The sequence below is a fragment of the Silurus aristotelis genome (genome assembly GCF_946808225.1).
Source record: "Silurus aristotelis genome assembly, chromosome: 2".
In the NCBI taxonomy this organism is placed as follows: domain Eukaryota; kingdom Metazoa; phylum Chordata; class Actinopteri; order Siluriformes; family Siluridae; genus Silurus; species Silurus aristotelis.
Window position 1 is genome coordinate 13,256,499 of NC_139575.1, and position 26,294 is coordinate 13,282,792.

The 26,294-nt window shown below is 38.8% G+C and overlaps 2 protein-coding genes across 4 annotated transcripts in view; one reads left to right on the forward strand and one right to left on the reverse strand.

The window, feature by feature from the left end:
* The first annotated feature begins 6,929 nt into the window (after positions 1–6,929).
* On the forward strand, positions 6,930–10,333 carry LOC310736573 (uncharacterized protein). The gene is made up of 4 exons (XM_083560140.1): positions 6,930–7,058; positions 8,347–8,901; positions 9,234–9,347; positions 9,805–10,333. Exons 2-4 carry the CDS (start codon positions 8,543–8,545, stop codon positions 9,839–9,841), a joined length of 510 nt encoding a protein of 169 aa, XP_083416266.1. The 5' UTR covers positions 6,930–7,058; positions 8,347–8,542; the 3' UTR covers positions 9,842–10,333.
* A 3,981-nt stretch (positions 10,334–14,314) lies between these two features.
* The window catches only part of rab6ba (RAB6B, member RAS oncogene family a), a 94,372-nt gene continuing 82,392 nt past the window's right edge, over positions 14,315–26,294 (reverse strand). Inside the window, exons 7-9 of one of the 3 annotated variants that reach the window (XR_014538062.1) lie at positions 22,890–22,956; positions 15,692–16,524; positions 14,315–15,593 (exon numbers count right to left, since the gene is read on the reverse strand). Coding sequence is in view for 1 of the 3 variants with exons in the window: in XM_083570066.1 (XP_083426192.1) it covers positions 16,460–16,524; positions 22,890–22,956 (132 nt within the window). In the remaining 2 variants the exon portion in view is untranslated. Of the gene's footprint in view, positions 16,525–18,626; positions 18,968–19,054; positions 22,957–26,294 lie in introns of those variants that run through there. The other 2 variants (XM_083570066.1, XR_014538063.1) reach the window with 2 other exon arrangements.

Sequence of the window (26,294 nt, forward strand, 5' to 3'; positions counted from 1 at the left end):
GTATGATTCTCGCTTCGGGTGCGAGAGGTCCCGGGTTCAAATCCCGGACGAGCCCATTGTTTGTTTTTCTGAAGACATCTACAAAAGTCAATTGGACATATGGTGGACACCAGCGGTCGGTTTTTTTGCACAACGGATCAATTTCACTCCACGCAATATAATTTTTCCCTGGGTCGGCTGGGGAGAGGGGTGTGTTTGGGGTTGGGGATTGCGGGGGCGGGGGCGAAGAGGGGTTGTAACTAAAAACAACAATCTGCATATTACAATTATGCATATTATATGATTTGATTATTTACTTAATTATTACATATTGAATCATACATTGACATAGGTAGAAATTATAATTTTTCTAAATATGCGAGTCAATAACATGGAAGGAAATTTTTTTCTTTCTGTGATTTCCTGTGCTGTGACACTAAAGCTGTGAAAAAACTAATGTTGTGCCATATGTCATGTTTATTGGCGGCAGAATGAATATTTCATCTTTATAATCAGACACCGTTGCAGCTTTTTCAAGAGTGGCTCGTTGGTCTAGGGGTATGATTCTCGCTTTGGGTGCGAGAGGTCCCGGGTTCAAATCCCGGACGAGCCCAATGTTTTTCTTCTTAAACTATATATATGAGAAACCACCGTGTCAGGAGTATATTCTGCATAATGTATAATACCAGACTCTGTCCATTCTGGATAATTATAACTGTATTTAACTGTAATTCATAGGATAGTCTAAATTGTAGAAGATAATTTCGACTATTCTATAAATTATGATCAGATTAGATTGTAGTAAATCTATCTATCTATCTATCTATCTATCTATCTATCTATCTATCTATCTATCTATCTATCTATCTATCTATCTATACTAAAAAAATACTAAAATTTTATATAATCTTAATAGGCTGTTTAATTAAACCCAATCATCCTGAAAATAATTAGTTTCATTAGATGTGAATACAAATGTTTGAGTCAACTAATATAAAAGCGCTTCCCGTGGGCTCACCACCTGCAGGAGGGACCGTAAGGGACGGTGCTGTGAGGATTGGGCAGCAGTCGAAGGCGGGGGTCTGCTTAGACTGCTGCCCCCGCGACCTGAATTACAGATAAGCGGGAGAAAATGAATGAATGAATGAATGAATATAAAAGCGGACATTAGGGGGCAGCACAGGTCATATTGCTAGCTCATCTCTAAGAAATTAGATTTTCTAAACTGCCCAGTGCATGTGGAATTATATGTGTTAATTTATGTTGTTTTACGTAGCACCTTGGTCTTGGGGAAACATTGATTCGTTTCACTGTGTACGCACTGTATATAAATAGAATAAAGTATATGGATAATAAAGCCTACTTGACTTGACACTTTCAAGATTATTATGGCCTGACAATATTATTGATCAGTTTACTTTTGATAGATTGTGCTGGGGGAAAAAAGTCAGGTATAAACATATTCACACTTTTTAATGGTTATGGTAAAAACAGTAAAAAAAAAAAAAAAAAAAAAATATTTCTAAGAAACCTAGGATCTTGTTTTGCATTAAGGAATTTTGTACCACACACAAACATAAAAATAGCTTAAAAATAGTTAATTGTGTGGTGTCTTTCAAACTATCATGGCCGATTTGGTAGATGTTATATGCAAAATGATTTAAAACCTTAAACATAAATTATGCACTAACAATATTATAGTGTTATGTATGAGTAATATTTGAGATTATGTGTTATGTGCCTAATGAGTAAATGTATCCTGAAGCAGTTATGCCGGGAAGCTTCGTTCTTACTACTAAACAATACCCTATTAAAAGGAAACAAAACAGACAAACACATCATGTGCACTACACTGCCAGTTAAAAGCTTCTTCCTTCCCTTAATTCTTATGCAAGTAAATAATTTCACAATGATACAGCGGAGGCAGGAGTATACATCTAATTGCATTGGAATGTCTTTGTCTTTTGAATTCGAAAAGCAATCATTCATTCAGCAATTTATTTATTCATTTATTTGTTTGTTAATTTGAAGTCTTCTATAAAACGCAGCCTTTTTGTGATTAAATCATATGCCATAAAGATACACTATCAGAACCACAATATCAGGTGTTAATCAGATAAGGCTGGTTTCCTTTTAAACTTGGTTCCTCTTGATATTCCTTTCACATGTTGCCTCAAAGTTTTTCCTCAGACTGCTAGCTTGATTAATATTATGTCTAGTTCTGCAGTTTTGCATGCTCAGTTCTGACTGGCCAAAAGGTGTAAATTGATTAATTAATAAATGAAAACAAACAAACATGTAATTATTTATTATTATTATTATTATTGAGTAACCCAGCCATTAGGGGGGCACAAGCCAGTGTACTCTTAGTGCCGGTCCCAAGCCCGGGTAAATGGGGAGGGTTGCGTTAGGAAGGGCATCCAGCGTAAAACATGTGCCAAATCAAATATGCGGATCACAAATGAGAATTTCATACCGGATCGGTCGAGGCCCGGGTTAACAACGACCGCCACAGGTATCGTTAGCCGACAGGGTACCGGTGGAAATTGGGCTACTGTTGGCCGAAGGAGGAGAAGGAGAGGAGGAAGGCGTCTACAGAGACGGCAGAAAAAGGAGCAGTGTAGGAGAGTAGAGGTTCGGGTTGGTACTTTAAATGTTGGTACTATGACGGGTAAAGGGAGAGAGATAGCTGATATGATGGAGAGGAGAAAGGTAGATGTGTTGTGTGTTCAGGAGACCAAGTGGAAAGGGAGTAAGGCCAGGAACATTGGAGGTGGGTTTAAACTGTTTTATCATGGTGTGGATGGGAAGAGAAATGGTGTAGGGGTGATTCTGAAGGAAGCGTACAGTAAGAGTGTAGTGGAGGTGAAGAGAGTTTCTGATAGGGTGATGATCGTGAAGGTGGAAGTTGAAGGGATGATGATAAATGTCATCAGTGCCTATGCTCCACAAGTTGGCTGTGAGATGGAGGAGAAAGAAAGATTCTGGAGTGAATTAGATGAAGTGGTAGATGGTGTACCTAGGAAAGAACGATTGGTGATTGGGGCAGACTTTAATGGGCATGTAGGTGAAGGGAACAGAGGTGATGAGGAGGTGATGGGTAGGTATGGTTTTAAGGAGAGGAATGTGGAAGGGCAGATGGTGGTAGATTTTGCTAAAAGGATGGAAATGGCAGTGGTGAACACGTATTTTAAGAAGAAGGAGGATCATAGGGTGACGTATAAGAGTGGAGGAAGGTGCACACAGGTGGATTATCTTCTGTGTAGGAGATGCAACCTGAAGGAGATTGGAGACTGTAAGGTGTTGGCAGGGGACAGTGTAGCTAGACAGCATCGGATGGTGGTCTGTAGGATGGTTTTGGAGGCGAAGAAGAAGAGGAGGAAAGTAAGGTTTGAAAGAAGAATAAGATGGTGGAAACTGAAGGAGGAAGAGTGTAGTGTGAGGTTCAGGGAAGAGGTCAGACAGGGGCTTGGTGGTGGTGAAGAGGTGCCGGATGATTGGGCAACTACTGCAGGAGTGATGAGGGAGGCAGCTAGAAAAGTACTTGGTGTGACATCTGGAAATAGAAAGCAAGACAAGGAGACGTGGTGGTGGAATGAGGAAGTGCAGGAGAGCATTAGGGGAAAGAGATTGGCAAAACAGAAGTGGGATCGACAGAGTGATGAGAAGAGTAGGCAGGAGTACAAGGAGATGCGGCAGCAGGTTAAAAGGGATGTGGCGAAAGCCAAGGAAAAGGCATATGAGGAACTGTATAAGAGGTTGGACACTAAGGAAGGAGAAAAGGATTTATACCGATTGGCCAAGCAGAGGGACCGAGCTGGGAAGGATGTACTGCAAGTTAGAGCAATAAAGGATGGAGAGGGAAATGTGTTGACTAGTGAGGAGAGTGTGTTGAGAAGATGGAGGGAGTATTTTGAGCAGCTGATGAATGAGGAAAATCAGAGAGAGAGAAGGTTGGAGGATGTGGAGTTGGTGAAGCAGGATGTAGATAGGATTAGTAAGGAGGAAGTGAGAGCAGCGATTAAGAGGATGAAGAATGGAAAGTCGGTTGGACCAGATGACATACCGGTAGAAGCGTGGAGATGTTTAGGAGAGATGGCAGTGGAGTTTTTAACCAGATTGTTTAACAGGATTCTGGAAGGGGAGAGGATGCCTGAGGAATGGAGAAGGAGTGTGCTGGTACCGATCTTTAAGCATAAGGGAGATGTGCAGACCTGCAGCAACTACAGGGGAATTAAGTTGATCAGTCACACCATGAAGTTATGGGAAAGAGTAGTGGAAGCCAGGCTGAGAGAAGAGGTGACCATCTGTGAGCAACAGTATGGTTTCATGCCGAGGAAGAGCACCACAGATGCCTTATTTGCTTTGAGGATGTTGATGGAGAAGTATAGAGAAGGACAGAAGGAGCTGCATTGTGTATTTGTGGATTTAGAGAAAGCGTACGACAGGGTGCCGAGAGAGGAGTTGTGGTATTGTATGAGGAAGTCAGGTGTGTCAGAGAAGTATGTGAGGGTGGTGCAGGACATGTATGAGGACAGTGTGACGGCAGTAAAGTGTGCAGTAGGTACGACAGACTGGTTCAGGGTGAAGGTTGGACTGCATCAAGGATCGGCCCTGAGCCCTTTCCTGTTTGCAGTGGTGATGGACAGGTTGACGGACGAGGTCAGACAGGAGTCTCCCTGGACTATGATGTTTGCAGATGATATTGTGATTTGTGGTGAGAGTAGAGAGCAGGTTGAGAAGAGCCTGGAGAGGTTGAGATATGCGCTGGAGAGAAGGGAAATGAAAGTCAGTAGGAGTAAGACAGAGTACATGTGTGTGAATGAGAGGGAGGGCAGTGGAGTGATGCGGTTGCAGGGAGAAGAGGTGGAGAAGGTGGAGGAGTTCAGGTACCTGGGGTCAACAGTGCAAAGTAATGGAGAGTGTGTTAGGGAAGTAAAGAAAAGAGTGCAGGCAGGGTGGAGTGGGTGGAGAAGAGTGACAGGAGTGATTTGTGATAGAAGAGTATCTGCAAGAATGAAAGGGAAAGTTTATAGGACTGTGGTGAGACCTGCGATGTTGTATGGATTAGAGACAGTGGCATTGAGTAAAAAACAGGAGGTGGAGCTGGAGGTAGCAGAGCTGAAGATGTTGAGGTTTTCGTTGGGAGTGACGAGGATGGACAAGATTAGAAATGAGTTTATAAGAGGGACAGCACATGTAGGATGTTTTGGTGACAAGGTGAGGGAGGCGAGATTGAGATGGTTTGGACATGTGCAGAGAAGGGACATGAATTATATTGGTAGAAAAATGCTGAAGTTGGAGCCACCAGGTAGGAGGAAAAGAGGAAGGCCAAGGAGGAGGTTCATGGATGTGGTGAGGGAAGACATGCAGGTAGTTGGTGTAAAAGAGGCAGATATAGAGGACAGGGTGGTATGGAGACGGATGATCCGCTGTGGCGACCCCTAATGGGAGCAGCCGAAAGAAGAAGAAGAAGATTATTATTATTGAGTAGGTGAGTGTGTATGTACATGTGCATGCTGCCCTGTGATCCCTGACTAAAAGAATGGATGGATAATATCATGAACAAAAGAATAAACTTAACTGATATTGCTTATTAAAGAGATAAATATAAATTAATAACAAAAGTGCAATATGTAATTAAAAAAAATTATATGGGCAAATTGCCATTGTATAAAAGCAATAAATCACCTTCTATTATCAGATTTTATTCTTATAAAACCTCACCATGTTGTTTTATTATTAGGTGCAATTTTATTATTAATAATTCAATATTATTCTAATGAAAAAGGTCAGTTTCACTTCTAAATTGATTTTGCTAACAACTCTTTGTTAATAGTTGAATAAGTTTCAATAGTCTTAACCCGGATAAGACTGCAAGAAAAACATTTCAGTAGTAATGCCATTCAATGTTTTCTGAATTAAAGCCATTAAACATAATGTCAGATCTGATCTTTGGTTTAAGAGTATTATTTGATCACTTCGGAGGAACACCAGATGTAAACAAATGGCTCGTCAAACATTATGGGTCACTTCCATTGTATCGTTTGAGTATCCAAGAGCAGCAGTTTTATTAGTTTCTACACGTCCAATCCTCTTTACTGTCATGCAGTAATTTTATTTTATAAAATGCTGACTTGTAAATGTTGCTGAAGAATTTACAGCTGCAATACAGTTGAAATGCAGCAATATCAGTAAACTGTGCTTCTATAAGGCATCGGTTCTCAAAACACAGCATAATAAAATTTTGAATCAAACGCATATAGTATGGGTTCCATGTAACTTGTTATTTTAACTATTTCTTTTTGTACATCCAACAGGATGTGATACTGTATTTTCTAAATCCTGAATAAAAGCAAACTCATCTTCTGGGACTAATGTGATCTGTCAGAATAATGGTTCAGAGTAAAATGCTTTATGACTGCAATGAATTACTGAAACATCATTGTACACATTAGAATATTATGCTGGATACAAAGATTTTTGAAAACCTTTTTATTGTAGTCTGATGATACTGTGTCAGGAAGAAAAAAAATATTCAAAAAAATTTATTTATGTACAGTAAGTAGTTAAATAAGTAGTTTAAGTAGTTTGTACAAGAATTCCTTTAAAGGTCTGTAACACCGTAACATGTAATTTCAGTCAGTGCATCCCAACCCCCAGTTTCAAACACACAAACACAAGCACCCCCAACACACTGCCCACCTGCTCTTGTGTGAACAAAGGCGGCTGCCTGTTACTGGGAAAGAGACCTACCCTTAAGGTCGTCCCCTACTCTGCTCTGCTGTGCTACTCTGCATATAATGCAAGAGATTCTCCACCACTCCCACTTCCACACGCAGCCTTTAAAAAACACACACCAGGCAGTCACACAGACAACAGAACAGGTTCCTCTTCTCTCTCTCTCTCTCTCTCTCTCTCACACACACACACACACACACACACACACACACACACACACACACACACACACACACACACACACACACACACACACACTCACACACTGACAGTCAAACGGCTGGAAAGGACAACAAGCACCTGAAAGACAGCTGGTACAGCAGAACGCTTTCTTGGCTGTAAGTAATGTGTTTCCTTTTATCCTTTTTTTTTTTTTTTTTTACTTTAATGATACCTTTCTGCTTGTGGTTGAGGTAAGGATTTAGAGGGCATGACAAAAAGATGAACTGAAGCATCCTTGAACTAGAAAGCTAGCTGGAAATTGAGTCTCCTCAATGGTACACTTTTCAAAAAAGCTCTCATCTACAACCCTAGAAAGTGTATTTTTCGTAATCCTAAAAGTCACTATGTAGAATATTACAGTGGGGTTTCACCCTTTTAGTGGAAATATCCTCAGGAATCAAAGAACCAAAGAACTCTTAAATATCCACTGAATATCATTAAGATGATTATTGTTTTTAAAAGTGTTTGTATGTAAATCATCTAGTGAACATGTCCAAATGTATCATTACTACACGTCTGACTATGTGATTAAACAATGCTTTTCTGCAAATTTGAACAAACGACTGCTTTTACTTAAACAAATCTGCACACTGATATTTTGTGCCTAAAAGGCCACAACAGTTCAGAGGTTTCCTCCATGAGGTCAAAATCATATGAATAATTCCGGACTAACAGGTGGCCAACAGCTCCCGGGTAGAATAATGTATTGTGATGGTAAACACTGGCTGTAGGACAGACGACCCGGTGTAGGACAGATGACAGCTGTGCCATCTGCTCCTGAATTTTAATAATGATTTCGCTGACATTTAATAAACAGCAGATAAGTTAGACAAACTCAATATAAAGGGGGAAAAATACTATTTGTAATGTGTAATCACATATCATTAATAATATTTATAGCCAATTCTGTAGCCAACTCAACAAAATTAAACAGTTATGATTCAAGCTTTCATAGCTGAAGGGATATTTTTCACACATTTATAGGTAATATAAGCCAGTGTGCTATGTCATTTTGACATATGTGTTAATCTGGCTTTGTATAGCACATATTGATTTGAAAATTAACCTTAAATGAACATAAAGTGCTAGTATGGAGAAACAAATTGCACAATTCTCTACCTATCCCAAATATTATTGAACAGAAAGAGCTATACGTTATGCTTACTTGTTAGCTAAAATAGCAATATAATATGACATATCAACCCCTAGGTGTGAATTTATCTACAGGCATGAAGAGAACACATGTATTTTCACTTCCTGCTCAAATCCAACGATAATGTTTCTTGTGCAGTTTTCAGAGGTGCACTTGCAACCTCTAAATTTTCTTTATGTGATTTCCCATTAAGAAAAGTGCTTTCACTGGACACAAATAACACCTGCTATGTTTTGTTTGCTCTTTGACAGACACACCAAAAGTAATTAGACCACAAGTCTAATGAATCACTGAAGAGGCCAAACAGAACCAGCAACATTCTGTCTTGTGGAATTTATTCCAACTAAACCCTCCATCTTGCATTTATTAAACTCATATGCTGGGTTGGTGATCTCCGTAAAGAATCCTATTCATATCCCCTGCTGACTGCCTCTTGTGCACTGTGCCATGGTGCTGTTTGAAGATCACGAGTGTGGCGTGTGCTATGAGCGCTACTCCAGGAGCAAGCATGTTCCCCGTGTGCTCTTCTGCAACCACACATTTTGTGGCCCTTGCCTAGAGACTATGGCCACACAAAAGGGTGGTATGCTGACCGTCAGGTGTCCGCTGTGCCGCCAAGTGTCCTGTGTGCGACATGGTCTCTTGCTGGATGAGGCACTGCTGGTCAACAGCCATTTGTGGGACCGCATAAGAGAGGATCAAGAGTTGGAAATAAGGGAGGAGGATTTGGAAGAAGAAGAAGAGTATGAAGAAGTGAAGAGAAGGAGCACTGTCACAGAGGCAGCATCTCCAATGCAAACTCAATGGTGAGCATCTAAAGATAATAAGTCAAAGCTTCAGATCACAAGACACATAGAACAAAAATAGAAATACAAAAAACAACAACAAAAAAGGTTCTTTAATGGATTTAGTAGTCTCTAGTGCTAAATACTGGTCCTAGTCTAAATATTGATTAACTTCCTCTAGATGCATTTTGATGATTTTAAACTTATATATAAACTTATCAGTAGGATCAGGTAATCATGGTGGTTATGCCCACTGGTACTCTGATGTGTTTGAGAAATGCATGTTGGGTAAGTGGCAGGGCTGAGGGCAGACAAGAAGCAATGTAAAATATACATTTCTTTTTATCTTTCAGCAGGTCGAGGCAATCGTCCCAGCAAGACCGTCTCAGACTACGACTCCCAGGATTTCTGAGAAGAATGATTGTTCCCAGGCAGTCACAGGAGAGGATAGTCCCTGGATGCAATGTGTGAGTTGTTTTTGTTTATGTTGCACTTAGCTCCACACCTACTCCTCTATTGCTTCAGCAGATATTCACCAGATATTTCAGCAGTCCTCCACCTGTTTATACCATTGATGTGAAAAAACATCTATCTGTTGTCATCAAACATGACTCACACTTGCAATCGTCTTTGGCAAAACAGGACTTATGAGATTAATTTAATATGTTGTGCAAACTCAGGCTCTCTAACATTGCCATCGTTAGTGGCCAAACACACTTCAACTCGTGATCATGAACGTTTTAATGGGTTATTTTAATTGCAATGCCAGTGTAGTTTTTTAGTCTTAGTCAGGTAAAAAAGCTGTTTAAACACAAAGTAAAAAACTAAGTAGCTGACAAAACCACCTCAAATCATGAAGCATGACTCAGCTCAAACATCTGCTGCTCTATTGACAAAATGTTAATTCTCTCTTTTACATCACAGGAGAATGAAATCGTGGCGAAGACTGTCTGGGGAGTAAATGCCTTGAACTAGATCATGCCAGACTGACCTCTCCAATCTGCAAGATGAACTCTTACTCTTGTTTTGCTAGTCTCAGTGAAGACATCATGTCAAAGGCGTTGTACTAAACGATCAGGATCCTCAGCATGTGTCACTGAGCAGAAGTGGAAAAACTGCCCTGTGCTCTTTGTTTTTTTAAACTGTGATTTACACATGAACGGTTCAACCAGTCTATCTGTGAGGATCGTTTCATTATCCATTCCATTCATAATCCTCTACAGCTGCTGTGACGGGATCTGGTTCAGCTGTTCTAACACAGACAGGGGCAAAAAAGAAAAAGAGTGAGAGTCCCAGATTGCAATATGTGGTGGAACAGATGGCCTCCTGAGAGAAAGCCCCCCTCCTGCTTAAAACTGCACCCCAACAACTCCACTAAAAACCCCTTTAACTTATTATTACTGTTCCTATTTATGTTATTTTTAAATTATTTTTAATTAAATGGTGTTTTTAATGGGTGTGTCCATGTCATTCTGTGTGCTTCTCTTGGTTTTCTGGAACTGATTCAGCTGTGTTTGTCACGGTTGAATACTTTATATTTGTCCTAATGCTGTATGTTTGCTTAGCCTAAATTAATGATGGAGTGTTTATGCCATCTGTGAGGCTTTCATGGGCCAAACCAACCCCCAAGAGATGCTGTGTAATGCCAGTGAAATGAAAAGTGCTCAGCCAAACTCACAGAGCTGCAGAGCCACTGGCACTTGCAGTTAAGATTTAATTTATGCCTCACTGCTCTCTTTTGGCATGGCACCCGGTCTCAAAAGAATCACACAAAGCAAATGTCACAGGCCTTTTATAAGACAGAGTGTGCATTCATATTCACCAGCCTGGCATTAATCATGGCAAACATCAGCATATGCTGTATATCATTTAAAGAAGAGGTCATTCACACTCATTTACACTTAAAAATTATGCTAGTAACTACAATCTAGTGTTATTTTTAATAACCAGTAAAAAGTAAAAAAAATTGCATTTGCATTAATATCATTACCAAGGGTTGCCAAGTTTTAGCAGGTTTTTCAGCACATCTACATTTCAAAATCCAAATAAAAGACTTGAAACTTTGACCCCCACCTTACCCAAATCATTTTAATCACTATGATACAATATGTACTATGCATATGTACTCATCCTTTACATATATTAATGTAATTTAAGATGTATACTGTATATTATGGTGTAGGCAAAAAAAAAAACCATCTGTTTGAAATTGACTTCAGGTCATTTTGCTTTGTAATAATTTGCACACATGCGAATTCACACTATAGTCAGATGAGTTATCTGATTCTTTTTTTGGAATCACCTGCATCAAACGTGCTGCAAACAGCTTTACAGATAGGCTTAAAATACCAAACATGAAATGAAAGCATTTATACAAACCATATAGATAAGTAATGCCAAGTTCAACATCGCTTTGAAGTGCCATCATGGAAAAAACAGCTGGCTCTAAGCCAACAGGATGCAGTAATTGTTAATTCACAGTGATTCACAATTCGTTAGAAATGTATGCTGTTAAGATTTTGTTTAGATTAGATTTGTACTATAAGTCGGAAGGTACTCATGAAGGTACAATAAATATGTAAACACCAACCAAAAAAAACCCCACAAGATCTCATATTTTCTTTCAGTAAACTTCATTTGAGCTCCACTTCTTTTTAAGTCAATGCATGACTTCTACCTGAGAAGTGAGCCTGTAAGAATCAAAGTATGCCTATTCTATTATTCAAGCTGCCTAGCTTGATCAACACTCAAAACAAAACAAAGCATAAAATAGTATTAAGTGGGTCAAAGTCAGCTATTTTACAGTTTTTATTCAAATCAAACGTCAGCTAAGAAGCTACATTCAACATGTAGTTTTTAATTAAGACTGCTGACTAGCTAATTATGCACACAGTTAACCATGTCCACCTAGCAAACTACATACACTTTGCAGCATTCAGCTAGATTGCTAGCTATCCTTACAAGGTTTCTAACTAACTACTTGCTAGCTAACTATTTACAGGACACATCAACAGGTCTGAAACAAAACTATTCACGCGTTTTACCCTCCAATCAAATTGCTGTAAATTTAAATGTGTAACAAAACCAAATCATAACATCTAAACAAGTGGTAGGATACTGGCTAGATTTCTTTCAGTTTGCTTTCAGTAGATGGTTTAAACAACAACACAAAGGAACCATTCAGCAGGATTAATGGATTACAGTCTTTTTACTATCATGACCATTCATTTGAACATATAAACTACTATGAACAATCAAACAACATATAAAAATAAAACAACATATAAACTTGACTATAGTCAAGAAACCCTAACAGAAACCCTAATAATCATTTTACCCTCAAGCATAAGCAGAATGGTGTATTGATTATATGGTGTATAAGCAATAAATATTTTTAATGGATTCTATAAAGGTGATACTCAGAGTACATGATTCACAATCAGGAAGAACTAGGAAAAAACTTTACGCCATAGTTTCAGTTAGAACCTTGTTAAACCTGTGATTGTTGTTTTCGAGAAAAACGTGCTGCCACCTGATTACGACAATCATAAAATTCCTTTTTTCTGCTTCTGCATAACTACTTGACCTGATAAAGTGACTTATTCTGGATAGGGAAGTCAATAAAGTTATGATGCTGTTACCATAATGGTTCAGATAACACATAATTATCACATATAGTCAGAGGTGGCAAAAGTACACACATACTTCACTTAAGTATAAGTACAGATACTCATGTTTTAAAAGACTCAAGTTAAAGTAAAGAAGTATGACCTCTGACATGTACTTAAGTAAAAAGGTAGCCATTACTACTGCCTGTTATAGCGTCACACTGGTAACTGGACCTCATGTCATATTAATATTAGGGCTGTCAATCATTAAAAATATTCAATCGTGAATAATTGCACAATTAGTAATTAGTAACTTATGATTAATTGCAACTTAAGATCACATTTTAATCTGTTCTAAATGTTCTAAAAGTTTTTAATACTCTAATCAACATGGGCATGTACAAATATGGATGTTTTATGCAAATGTATGTATTATTAGTAAAAAAAAAAAGACTTAACCTAGAGCACAAAGACAAAATATACTTGTTTAAAAGTAATTATGGTGTTTTAAAAAACGCAAATCATCAAGACACCAAATGGAACCTTTGCTACGTTTCCACACGGATGTTTAATGAGGTGATACCGGAGAAACTGTACCTCTTCTAATTTTCATATGGATGACATAATCAGATAATATTTGTTTTCGATATGAAATATATAAAATGGTAAATGGAAATTTAGACATTTTAAACTTTCTATTCATATATTTATTATGTCTGTGAGGCAGGTTATCACTGAGATTTAGGTTGTTTAATTTGTGTATGCGAAGAGAGATGACAGAGCATGCAACCGGTCTGTTTTCTTTATTTTAGAATTTTGTTGCTATTATGAGTGTATACAAATAAAAATAGATCCTTTACAGATTCGAATGATGTATTGCTCGTATCCGTACGATCAAAATACGCTAAAGATAAATTTTGTTTTGACGTTATGAGTGAAAAAAAAAGCCACAAAATGTGCGGGCGCGTTTGTCGACCCCTAGAGGTTTAATTGTGCACACAATGGCGAATTTTGTTGCTGATTTGTAGAACAAATTTTTACTGATTAAAAATAAATTTTTCCGTGGATTAAAAAAAAAATCTAAGTAAAGAAAGGACGTTGTCAATAAAAGTGTGTAGCATTAAAGGTTTTTATTTTGCCTCCTTTATATTTACTAATTTATATATTTTTTTAAATAACTGTCAAACAAGAAATGCACGCTGCATTAATTACACGCTAATAAAATTTGTGCTGTTTAAATAAATTTGCATTAACAGATTATTAACGCTTTCATTTTGACAGCCCTAATTAATATATTAATACAAAACGAATTGCACATTTTGTTACCTAATGAATGTATCCAGGCTGAACAGCCACCATACAGAACACAAGCAGAGCAGAGATGATGATGATCAGGTGATGTCTCTGTTCTCTGTCCCAGACATTCCCCGACAATCAGGAAGAACCAGGAACAACCAACATTGTCATAGTTTCAGTAAGAACCTTGCAAAACCAAATGATAAAATTGTCATTTGGAAATGCTGTCTTTAAGGGTGATTATATTTAAATAAATAATGATAGAAAGGCCACGACCATTTCAGGTTCAAATCTGAATAATGAAACACACTTGTAGCATTAATACAAGTTTTCAGAAATACAGATCACAAACCGTGTCCTTTGTATATGTGAAAAATGTGGGAGCAAATGATTTTTTTAATAAGCAGAGAAAGGACACATGCATAAAGAATCAGTGTGAACAAATTAATGCATACAATCTTTACAAAACAGTATCTTATCATCACATATTTGTTGGACAAATCATAAAATTAAATGCAACTGAAGCAAGGTAGGTAATAAGACTTTTTTTTATTGTTTTTATTGATTTTTACTGGTTCAGACAGACATGCTAGATCTCTGTACAGTGTGAACGGAGATTGAGCTCTGAATCAATCAGATTTAAGTTGAAACATTTACACTAGGAATGGCCTCAATCTTCGAAGCAGGACCCAACATACACACAAACATAGTTTTTTTTTTTTTGTTTGTTGTTTTTCGATTTTTTTGGGCCAGGAATGGTGTGTATTACTGTGCCAACAGAAGAATGAACAAATCACAGAATAACTGTTGTTTTGGTACACACCATATTAGGGCTAGACTATATATACATCCTGTTCATGCCTAATGATATAGTCGGACTCTATCTACACAATGGTGAAAGAACAAATGAGGTGAAACGAGAAACAGGGAAAAATGTAAACAAATGTCACAAAGTGCCAAAATGGTCAAAACAATCAACAAATAAATACCTTCAGTTTCACTCTCTACCGTAAGGCCACCGCCAGGCTGCGCCTTTTCAAAGACTGACTTCAGGAAAATAGCACAGAGATTTATAAAACTGAGATTTATGTCTCAGTAATGAATCAGTGCACAACTGATGCTTGTTTTGTGTCTTCCATGTAGCAGGAGTCCTACAAGACAGTCAGGCAGGTGAGCGAAAGCATACAGTGATAGACTAATCCAGTCAGAAAGCACATATCTTGACAAGGAGTAGGAGGAAGTAGATATCATCTTGCTGCTGCAGGAAGATAAGAAAGTAATCTGAATCTCTCTCCTGCAAATTTCACTGGAAACCCTTGTTTATCACAAGAAGTTAGTTGGTACTATATTCCCAAATCTCCCAATTATTTGATTTGCAACAACTTGTCTGCTCTTCTTGAAAAAGACAGAATATTCATCAGAATTCTTGAGTCACATTAGTTTTTGCCTCATTAAAAAAATGTCAGTCATTTAGTCCTAATTGTGAATAATGACCGGCGAGATATTCTCTACGTCAACCTTGAAACATTTACAGCTTGCTTTCAAAAGTGCATTAAGGATAGAAATAAAAAGCATCTATTCTATTGCGCTGTGTCTGACCTCACGATGCAGAAGGTCCCCCGAGCGCTGCGAATTTATAAAGCATCTACAGTAAATTTCTGCATAATGTTGTGTTCGGAGGAATACTACAGGTTCATCAATCTTAAAGCGTTATTTACAACGAAGCATGACTACACTATCAGTATGAAAATGCTTACATGTTCCTGCGTGTTCTTTTCTTAGGAATGTCAAAGTGGTCAAAGTTTTGATCTCTTCAGCTGTTCAGTCTATCCGGAGAGACTTTGTACATCAAATGTGTCTTGTAGAACAGACTTAATTCTAGAACTCATCCTCTCGTGTCAGGTGACTGAAATATAAGACATGTGAGAAACTTGTGAAGAGAAACCTGTGTGGCAATAAACATTAAAACAGTAAATTTCTCAAGGATGAGATTCAGAATGTCTAAGTTGAAGTGACTGAGCCTGGGTCTTCTATACTGGCTCTCTGAAGTACATTAAAACACTCACAAAGCTTAAAACAATGTGAAGTATTGATACAGTGCATAAAGTCACATGTGTGAGTACGAGCTTACATGGACATATTCAAAGTCGTGTACACATATGCCAACTGACAGAATCGAGTGGGATTATAAAATTCGAAACCAATGACAGGGAAAAAGAAAATGGTTTTGCATGCATGCTTGTTTTGTATTTTCATCAAGTAAATATTGTTCGAGTTTGTTTCAAACTATACTGGCCATCTAATAAAACAAATTTTGCTCAAACAAGTAGCAGGTTTAAGCCTATTGGTTTGTCTTTCTTTCTTTCTTTTATTTTAAGAGATGTTTCTTGAGTATACAAAAACAAAAAGCAAAAGAAATGATCCACGATTTGGCTTTTTTCCCCCCTGTCCCTTTCAAATTTTTAAGACTTTTTTTTTGGCAATTTTGTTAATAAAGTATACAATTTCACAACTGAAATTAACACTGTGTTCAACCAGTGACCTTGTGGTCTGACATGAGTGCCAAATATCCAATTTCGAAAAAACCTGAAAAACTCAACTGGAACGTAACCAACAGAAAGCAACACAACAAGCATGTGGTGTACATGAAGTGGCCGTGGATTAGCCGCAGGCTATTAACAGGAGCATCCACCTTCAGTGGTAGTTGGCTCTTGTGGTTTGTCCAGCTTGATGTCAATCACTGAGGAAGAATGTTAAGGAAGAAACAGCTTCATTCAGCATCATTACATTACATTACCTTAGCTACAGTATTAGAGTATTACTATCCACTCCTGTGGGGTTCATGAGAACCTTACAGCCTAGAAATCCTAATAGTCATCATATTCATCCTGTATGGTGGAAAATGAAACTGTTAGGTGCATGATTTATTTCGAGGTAATCCAAAATCCCTTCATTTCTAGTCTACTGATCCAGTAAAACAGGGGTGTCAAACTCAGGTCATAGAGGGCAGAGTGTTTTTCCTCTTTCTAACATGCTGAATTCAGCTCAATTATTAGTTGATGATGTTAAATCAAGCGGGTTAAATGAGGTTTGCAGTGCTGCGGACCTCCAGGCTTTCAGCCTGAGACTGCTGCATTAAAGAACAATGTCAGGCAAACTGGCCATATAATATGGATCATTATTGACCCCTGGAGGCAGAACGACAACGTGCAAGCTGCAGTACTCTCTCTTACCCTCGAGGAGGCGCTGCTTTCACAAACGCAGCACAATTTGCGGTGCAAACTACAAATCCCCAATGATGCCATGTGCTCTTATATATAAATAATCCAGTGTAGTGTCAGCACTGCGGCTTGATTTGGTTTAAGGATCTGTCTTAAGTGTAAAAGATTCTCATATTTCATAACATATTCCCCTGACACTATTCACACAGATATTTAAAAAAACATTTCAGTAAAACATGGAAAGGTTAGGATAAGCATGTAAAGTACACATTGTTTGACAATATTATTTCGACTGTTTTGCCTGTTTTATCTGTTTTCCTTTCCAAGATGAGTGATATCATATTGTGTCTTCTGCCAAGGACGAGTTAGTCATCAACCTATATGCGATTACGTCCTATCACTCAGTTCTATTACAGGGCAGATATCGTTATTGTGTCGTGAGTCTGTCACTGAGGTAAATAAATAGGGGCTTGCTTTACATTAGTTATAAAAAAAATTGCTAAAGTGTGTGTGTGCTTGTCACAGAGATGGGCTTGCTTTATTTTAGATAATGAAAGATACCATTGCTAAATATTCAGATGCTTTCAAATTGATTGCGAAAGTACATTAGACATCAGACTCATCCTCACAGAGATATTATTTATGTTAACAATAGATAACATATGCTGTAATAAGTATGAACTGGGTGCAGTTTGATGAAAAAAGGATTTAAAAGGTTTTGGTTAAAATGTTATCTACAGTTTCACTGCAAAATCAAAGATAAAAAAATATACAAGCTGATGTATCAATTTTGAGGTCTTTATGCAATTTGACCTAAACAGTATACTGGTCATTATAAAAAGGTTTCAAATGTTCAAACAAGGGTGAAAGAGGAACAACACACACACACACACACACACACACACACACACACACACACACACACACACACACACACACACACACACGCACGCACACACACACGCACACACGCACACACACAGTTATATAATAGAATAAATAAATATAAATCATAGATATGAATAAGAGAGCTGCACATGCAACCACACAATATTTAAATACACACCATGTAACGCTGAAGAAGTTGAGCCACTGCAATGCCATGGGGTGTTGTGAGAGCAAGAAACTAATTAGCAGTATCATCAATGTTCCTTCAGTAGAGACACAACACACACATACACACACAAATGCACACACATGTACACAGTACAAACACTAACGGGCAATCATTAAAAATTAAAAGATCATTTATGAAATTTAACTGGCACTGTTTAAGTGTTGAAGGATAAGTTTTAGTTAGTGTGTGAATGAGTGATAGAGGGAGAAAGAGAGAGAGAGAGAGAGAGAGAGAGAGAGAGAGAGAGAGAGAGAGAGAGAGAGAGAGAGAGAGAGAGAGAGAGAGAGAGAGAGAGAGAGAATACTGCTGTCAGCTTGCATGGTTTAACTTAAATGAAAATGAGGGAAGCAAGGATTTAATATCCTTATTAAAGCCAAGCAGTAGCAGGCTCTATGCTCTATCTATGCTTTCTGAGACAAGAGCTTTTGAAAGAGTCTTGTCTGGCATCTCTCTCTCTCTCTCTCTCTCTCTCTCTCTCTCTCTCTCTCTCTCTCTCTCTCTCTCTTTCTCTGGATCGATACCCGGTAGAGTGCAATAACAGCAGGAGGGCTTGGTGCCATTAAGCCTGCACACAAAGACAGTGAGGGTAGGGTGAGTCGTCAAAAAGAACTTTACATCACCCTGACAAGCTGTCATACACACACACACACACACACACACACACACACACACACACACACACACACACACACACACACACACACAGTAACTGCATCGCTGTAGATAAACAATGAACCTAACGGTACCTGTAACCTCAATAACTCAGAGGAAACATTTCAGCTTTGTTAGATTTTTCAACTGAGAGCTGCCTGTTTTTATTCTCACAATGTCCAAATTGCAATGCGCTACTAACAACAGGGACACACACACACACACACACACACACAAACACACACACACACACACACACACACACACACACACACACACACACACACACACACACACAAAAACACCTACATAACAAGCCTGAGATGTCTAACCACCAAAACTAATAATAAAACAACACCTACAATTACTACAACCCCCCCCCCCCCCCCCCAAAAAAAAGTAAGTTTACAGACTCACCTGTTAAACTGATTAAATTCACATTTTCTCTGACTTCTAATGACACTGAGTCAAAGTATGACAAAGAACAGAACCCACTAACCTTGGCCATGCAGAACATGTAGAGCACAACAACCTTAAAGCACACCAGGAACTTCAGAAAAACATCTCCGCCTCCTCTGCTCATCTTTAACAATTGCTCAGCAATTAAATCACACATCGTTCCACATTTCATCCGTATGAGGCTTTGCACAAGCATGCAATGCAGTTTATAAAGTTCTGTCTACTGTGCAATTCTATATTACCATGAAAGAGTTTTCACATCCGCCCTTATCATCTGCTTCAAACTGATAAGCTTTACCTTTCCGGACAACTTCTATACAAATCTAAACCCCATACACTTATTATTATACAGTTACAGCATACATTATATTGTTACTTGTTGTGGATTTGTGTCTAGGAAAAGGTTGATAAATGATTGACAAACATGGATTCCCCTCTCCAGCCGATTGGCTGAGAGACTGTGGAACTTTTTAAATGGAAACCACAGACGCATTTTTTTTACGCATTGCCTGTCTATGGCAAAGGCATGACCTTTTCAAATACCCAATGGTCTTGGTGAGAAAGGCTTTATACACAGCAAACAGGCATAACTTTATGGCCACCAATCAGGAATAATATTATGACCACATGCCTAACATTGTGTTGGTCCACCTTTTGCTGCTAAAACAGTCCTGACCAATTGAGCATTAACAGCAATAAATTTTTCAACAATTTGACAAGCCTTGGTCACCCATGACCCTGTTTACTGGTTTACCACTGTTCCTTCTTTGTACTACTTTTGATAGATACTGACCACTGCAGACTGGGAAACCCCATAAGAGCTGCAGTTTTGGAGATGCTCTGACAATTTTGGCCTTTAGTTACAATCCTAACATTTGCCCATTTTCATGCTTCTAACACATAAGCTTTGAGGACAAATTATTCCCACCCACTAACATGTGCCATGATGAAGAGATAATCAGTGTTATTCACTCAATGTTTATAATGTTATAATGTCATAATGTTATGCCTGCACGGAGTGTGGACACCTGACCATCACACAGATATCTGTGTATAGACCTTACCTAAACTTTTGCAACAAACAGAAGCTCACAATCGTATATAATGCTTTTGTGTGCTGTAGTGAGAAATGCACGGTTTGCTAAGGTTAATGTGGAAGAACTTGAGTGGCCCGAGCACCGACCTCAACCACACTGAGTGCCTCTGGGATGAATTGGAACTCTAACTGCTTACCAGGCCATTTTGCTTGACATCCGTGCCTGACCTCACTAATGCTCTTGTGGCTGAATGACCACAAATCCCCACAACCATGCCTCAAAATCTTCTGCAAAGACATCCCAGGAAAGCGGAGGTAGTTATCACAGCAAATGGAGATTAAATCTGGGTCAAGGCCCAGGGTTTTGGAATGTGTAAAGACTGTGCTCTACTGTATACAGCTTAACCATTCCAGGAAAGATTGAATTGTTAAGATTTCTTAGCATCCTAATCTCCTCTCAGATAAAAAAAAAAATGTGCAAAGGTTTTGTCCAGAGGAACAAAATGAAGAACTCTAAATTTAACTCTACATTTATGTTTCTTGTGTGCAGTCTTCAGCCAGATTACTATGACTGTATCAGACAAATTGCCACTTTTCAGCAAGAATTCACTTTAACGTCAAGGAATTTTCTGAATACTCTGTTCCAGTTTCTATTATCATTTACTGTATGTCTGTAGATCAGTCTGAGGCACTCTAAGCATTACTTTGTGACCTTTAACAATTTAAACCTGTCTGAAAGTCAGCGCTCTGTTTCTCCAGTGTGTGAAAAGGCTAAATGCCAAATGCCAGCTAACGGTTTCAATAGGTTACCTATTCTTTTTCACTAGAATTTAATTTCTTAGTGCACTGGCTTTTCACTACAGATACACTATACTGCCAAATGTATTGAGTCACCATAAGTATAGTATGTGATTTCTGAACATTTAGTCCCAATTTGCTCTTATATTTCACTCCACTCTTCCAGGAAGCTGTTCCACTAGATTTTAGAGTGTACTTACAGATATTTGTGCTCCTCAGCCACAAGGATGTTAGGAAAGGCAGGTACTGATGTAGGAGACCTGGGGTGCAGTCAGCATTCCAGTTCATACCAAAGGTGTGAATATGGATGAGATCAGAGCTCTATAGCAGGCCACTCAAGATTTTCCTCTCCAAAGCATGTAAACCATATATTCGATTAGCTTGCTTTATACACAGGAGCATTGCCATGCTGGAACAGGTTTGGGTTTTCAAGTTCAAGTAAATGCTAAATTGTATTATAGCGCATCTAAAGATGTCCTGTACAATTGAGTGCTTCCAGCTTTGTGGTAAAAGTTTGGAAAAGAACCACATATAGCATAAGACCCAATAATTTGGCAATATAGTGTGTTTATTTCACTACTCATTATTCCACCTTGGCTGTATGACCTTTTTTTTTTTTTTTTTTTTTTTTTTTTTTTTTTTAATGTTTTCAGATTATGTGATTGAAGTCTACTTGAAGTTACTGCTAGTTATTCACTGCTAGTTATTTACTGAAAAAATGGGCATTTATATAATTAGAAAATGCAGATAACTGCAGAGTTACCTTTTGTACTAAGGAAGGTCTGTTTTCAGAAATTAGTTTTCTAAGGTACGATCCACAGTTCTTGTCTGTCTCCCGCTGCTAACTCACCTAAACAAGCAATAAACTGCCTAAAAAAACAATGATTTAGCGTTCCTGTCATTTCTGTAACTATACTTCAATGTTTCATTTCCTTTTAATTATATTTTTGCTCTTCCTTCTAAGCAAGAGAGGACAGAATCAAACAATTGAGAAGGCTTACTGACCCATTGCACATATCTATTACGCTCTGTCAGACAGAGCAGATCTGCTTTTAAACAAGATGTGATTACAAGAATTTGAGACTAGCTGAAAATAAAAAATCAGTAAAATGACCATATTTACAGCCCCAAAATAACTGAAAACCAGTTTAATTTAATTGAACATTATTGGGTCAAAAATCTTATCTGGATAAGAATATATGCAACAAACAAAACAAAACAAAAAATATACACTACAATTAATAATTTTGTGTCGTTAATTTTTGGACATCCCTGAGCACATTTTACTTGATAAGTCCTTAATAACATCAAGTAGAGGAATCCTCACCTACATGGAGTGACAAAAAAAAAACCTAAAAAGGGTATTATTGAATCACTGTATTAAAATTTTTTTTTTTCCCTGAGGTTACAGATATTCTTACAAAATAATGCTGTCAGGCTGTCAGCGTCTGAAGGAGAAAACCTTGTACTTTGAGCTCGTTTCTTTCACGCAGGTGGAGAACGTACATGCAAGTCAGATTGAGTGCATCGCAGTGCAACTTTTCAACAAAGACTTCAGCCGACAGCATGAAATATGCCCTGCATAGTACTAGACTTTCAATGCTGGCTTGCTGTGTCATGGCCCCGAAAAACCTCAACAGATTTAATACATTGTAAAACATACATGGGTGAGGTTTTTAGGAGCATGATGTCAACATCCTGAAGCTGTTTTGGTACTTCTTTAAAATGACCCAGATGATGCAGTACTTTGCTTTCAAGTTTTTTTCATATTTGGGTTGAGAATTCTGTTTTGTGAGAGCACATAGCACAGATTAAAAGGATACTACCCTCTTTGCTTGTTTCCTGCATGCTCTCCATTCCAGGAAGGGCAGCAGCCACACGTCGGAATAGCTGAGAAACAGACAGAGGAGAAAAAGAAAAACAGACACATGCTGTGACATACTGTTATTAACATGTTGCTTTCATGATCGGTGGGTCAGCAATCACACATACACCTAGCACAAACACATCTTCAGACACAATTATGAATTAAAAGATATCACTATAATATATTTTCTATAAGTAAAAACACCACATACTGTCCTAACACGAAGTGACATTCTCATGCTCCTGTTGTTTAAATGACCTTTTTTCTTTTCATTTAACATTGTTTAAAACATTTACCATCGCCTTTGCTAATTGTTCTTGCAGCAATTAATGCTCTCTGATAAGATCCTTGTACAACCAATCACTAACCAAGCAAATTTTGATTAATTATATTTAAATCTAATACCCAGCACTATAGAAAGTCTGGTTTTCCTTTAAGGAATGTACGCAGGTGTGCTTTTGCCAACTATCAAATAGAAGACTGGATCTGCTTCGGCTATGAGAATATGTCTATGGGTCAGACGAGAAGCAGACATCAAAACACAGTTCTGAAAGCTTTTTTTTTTAAGCTTTTTTGTGAAGATCTTGGAGATCTGCAGAACAAAAAGAGTCTGATAGAAAAGGCGGTGAGACATGATATCTGGAGCAGTGCTTTCACTTTCAGTCACATCCACATTAACTTTATTCTGAATGACTCTGAATCAGCTAGTCTAGATGATAAAAAAATCATGAGGTAAGAGTATACGGTAGAAATCCTCTACCACATACTTATTTAGATGAACAGACACGCTTCCTAGGATGGTGTACATATACAGAATAATCAATCTCTCTTACACCCAGACCTATGCAACACAGCACTTAGTGTATACACCCTCATTCCCTGACATCCATCACATCACATTGGCCAGGAGAACAGTGGACCATTAGGCAGGAAGAGGCAGAGAGAAGGCAATGTTTGGTTAGTTTCCTCCAGGCAATTGCTTCTGAAGGGGGGGAAAAAAGAGTGCCATAAAACACTTTTAGATCTGGCTAGGCGAGAGACCACGAGCCAATCCAATTAGAAATCTCTCTCTCTCTCTCTCTCTCTCTCTCTCTCTCTCTCTCTCTCTCTCTCTCTCTCTCTCTCTCTCTCTCTCTCTCTCTCTCTCTCTCTCTCTCTCTCTCTCTCTCTCTCTCTCTCTCTCTCTCTCTCTCTCTCTCTCTCTGACTTTCAATAACACCAAAAAGGCTTTCATTAAACATTAAATATGTGCACCTTATTTGCACCCAGTTACAAGAAACTTTTGTAAACGTATTATGTATGCGCCATTTTCCAAATTAATTTGCACATGACATTTTTGTTTGCTCTAAAAGAGTTCATTCTCAACAATTATAATGTGGATGTTACAATTGAAATGGTTTGATAGATTTTTTGAAAAGAACACAAAATATGTTGTTCCAAATAATTACACAGACTGTAGTTTGGAAAATAATGGCTCATTATGAATTCAGAGCAGTAATCAATTTTCGATTTAAGGATGTCCTGCTGGACCTCGATAGGATTAAAATCATGGGGATGATGGTGGCGATAATCATTTGTTTCTTCTTTCATGCCTATAGTAGCCAAGGACTCAATAGTGGGTTTTTGTTGTTTGCAGCATAGGGTCTTGTGTTTTCCTGCATGTAAATTAGATGAGCACCTGTCACAACCTCCAACACCATGGCGGTGTTGCAGGCATATCAGGCTGACCTGCTGCATGAGTTGGATGTGGGAGGTGCTCCGGGCAGCCATTTGGCGGATCTGGCTCTCAGAGCCACTAAAGAGACCGTGAAGGGGCATGCCGCTCTATCTGTTGCCCGCCCTGTCCCGGCCATCTCAGGGACCTGATCCGTTAACCCTGCCACCCTCTGTGCTTTAGGGCATAGCCAGCTCCAGCGAGCTCTCTCCTTGGTCTCCACCCGGCATCGTTGTGGTCCAGGAGATCTTGCAATCCCTAGAGCCGTCTCAGGGTGCTGTGTCGGCTCTGGGCACACTGGAGGTCAGTCTCGGGAGACTGATATCCCTAAGGCACTTTTTGGCAGATTGAAAAGCTCTTCCAGATTTGTCTCAGTGGGTCCTGCACACTGTAGAGCGAGGCTATTCGATTCAGTTCGGGTCTCCTCGGGGTTCTTTCCACCCTGGTGGGAAGCCAGTAGGCTCTGGTCATGGAACAGGAAGTAAACACTCTCCTGAGGAAGGGGGCCATCAAGTGTGGTCCCTCCATTAGAACGAGAGTCCGGGTTCTACAGCCAGTACTTCATAGTTCCCAGAAAGGACAGAGGGTTGCATCCTATCTTAGATCTACGCCTGCTGAACCACTTTCTCATACGACTCAGGTTCAAGATGCTGACCCTCAAGCAGGTCGTGCTTCAAATCAGACCAGAGTACTGGTTTGTCACGGTAGATCTAAAGAATGCATACTTTCATGTATCCATCCTACCTTCTCCCAGGCAGTTCCCGTGGTTCGCTTTCGGGGCCGAAGCTTACCAATACCGGGTTCTTCCGTACCTTCACAAAATGTGTGGATCTGGTTCCCTGAGGTCTCAGGGCATCTGGGATCTCAGGAAGATCTCCAGTTCCTCTCTCTAGGTCCCGTGCTGGGAGTCCCTGGTCGTCACTTAACGCTAACGACGGATGCGTCCCTCACGGGGTGGAGAGGGAGCATGAATGTTTGCTCCGCCCAAGGTCTGTGGGAAAGGCCCCATCTACGCTGGCACATCAACTGCCTAGAGATGCTGGCCGTGCTTCTAGCACTGAAGCATTTCCTCTCAGACCTGAGAGGTCACCAGGTGTTGGTCCGTACGGATAATAGAGATACAATACAGATCCTCCTTTGGGCCCAGGGGAAACTCCTCTTTTACATATATGCATATTTAGCTAAAGTAAGAGTCCTATTTATTTTAGATTTGAATAAAGACAATTTAATAGAAAATATTAAAGGCTGGTATAACCTTATATAATAACTCCATTAGTCTTATTATGACTATGGTTCTATTGATTGGACCGGATTAATGTTGCTAAAGTTAAGGTTATTCCAGGATCTAAAAGTTAAATTGTACATCTCGGTGCAACACAAGGTGTTTACACAAAGCCTCAAAATTATATTCAGAGCGCATCATACTGCTCCACCTGAAACGATATAATGGCCATCATTTTTCAATTACCTCTGCATAGTAATCCTTTTATCTGATTTTGCTGGTGTTAAGGATAAGCAAGATAAATATAATCTATCGATTGCAACCTTATCATACTAATGAAATCCAGGCTGGAGGCTCACCAACTGATAACTGTATTTATTTAGTTATTTATTATATTCAGCCAGAAACAAAGGCAAGCTGTGCAT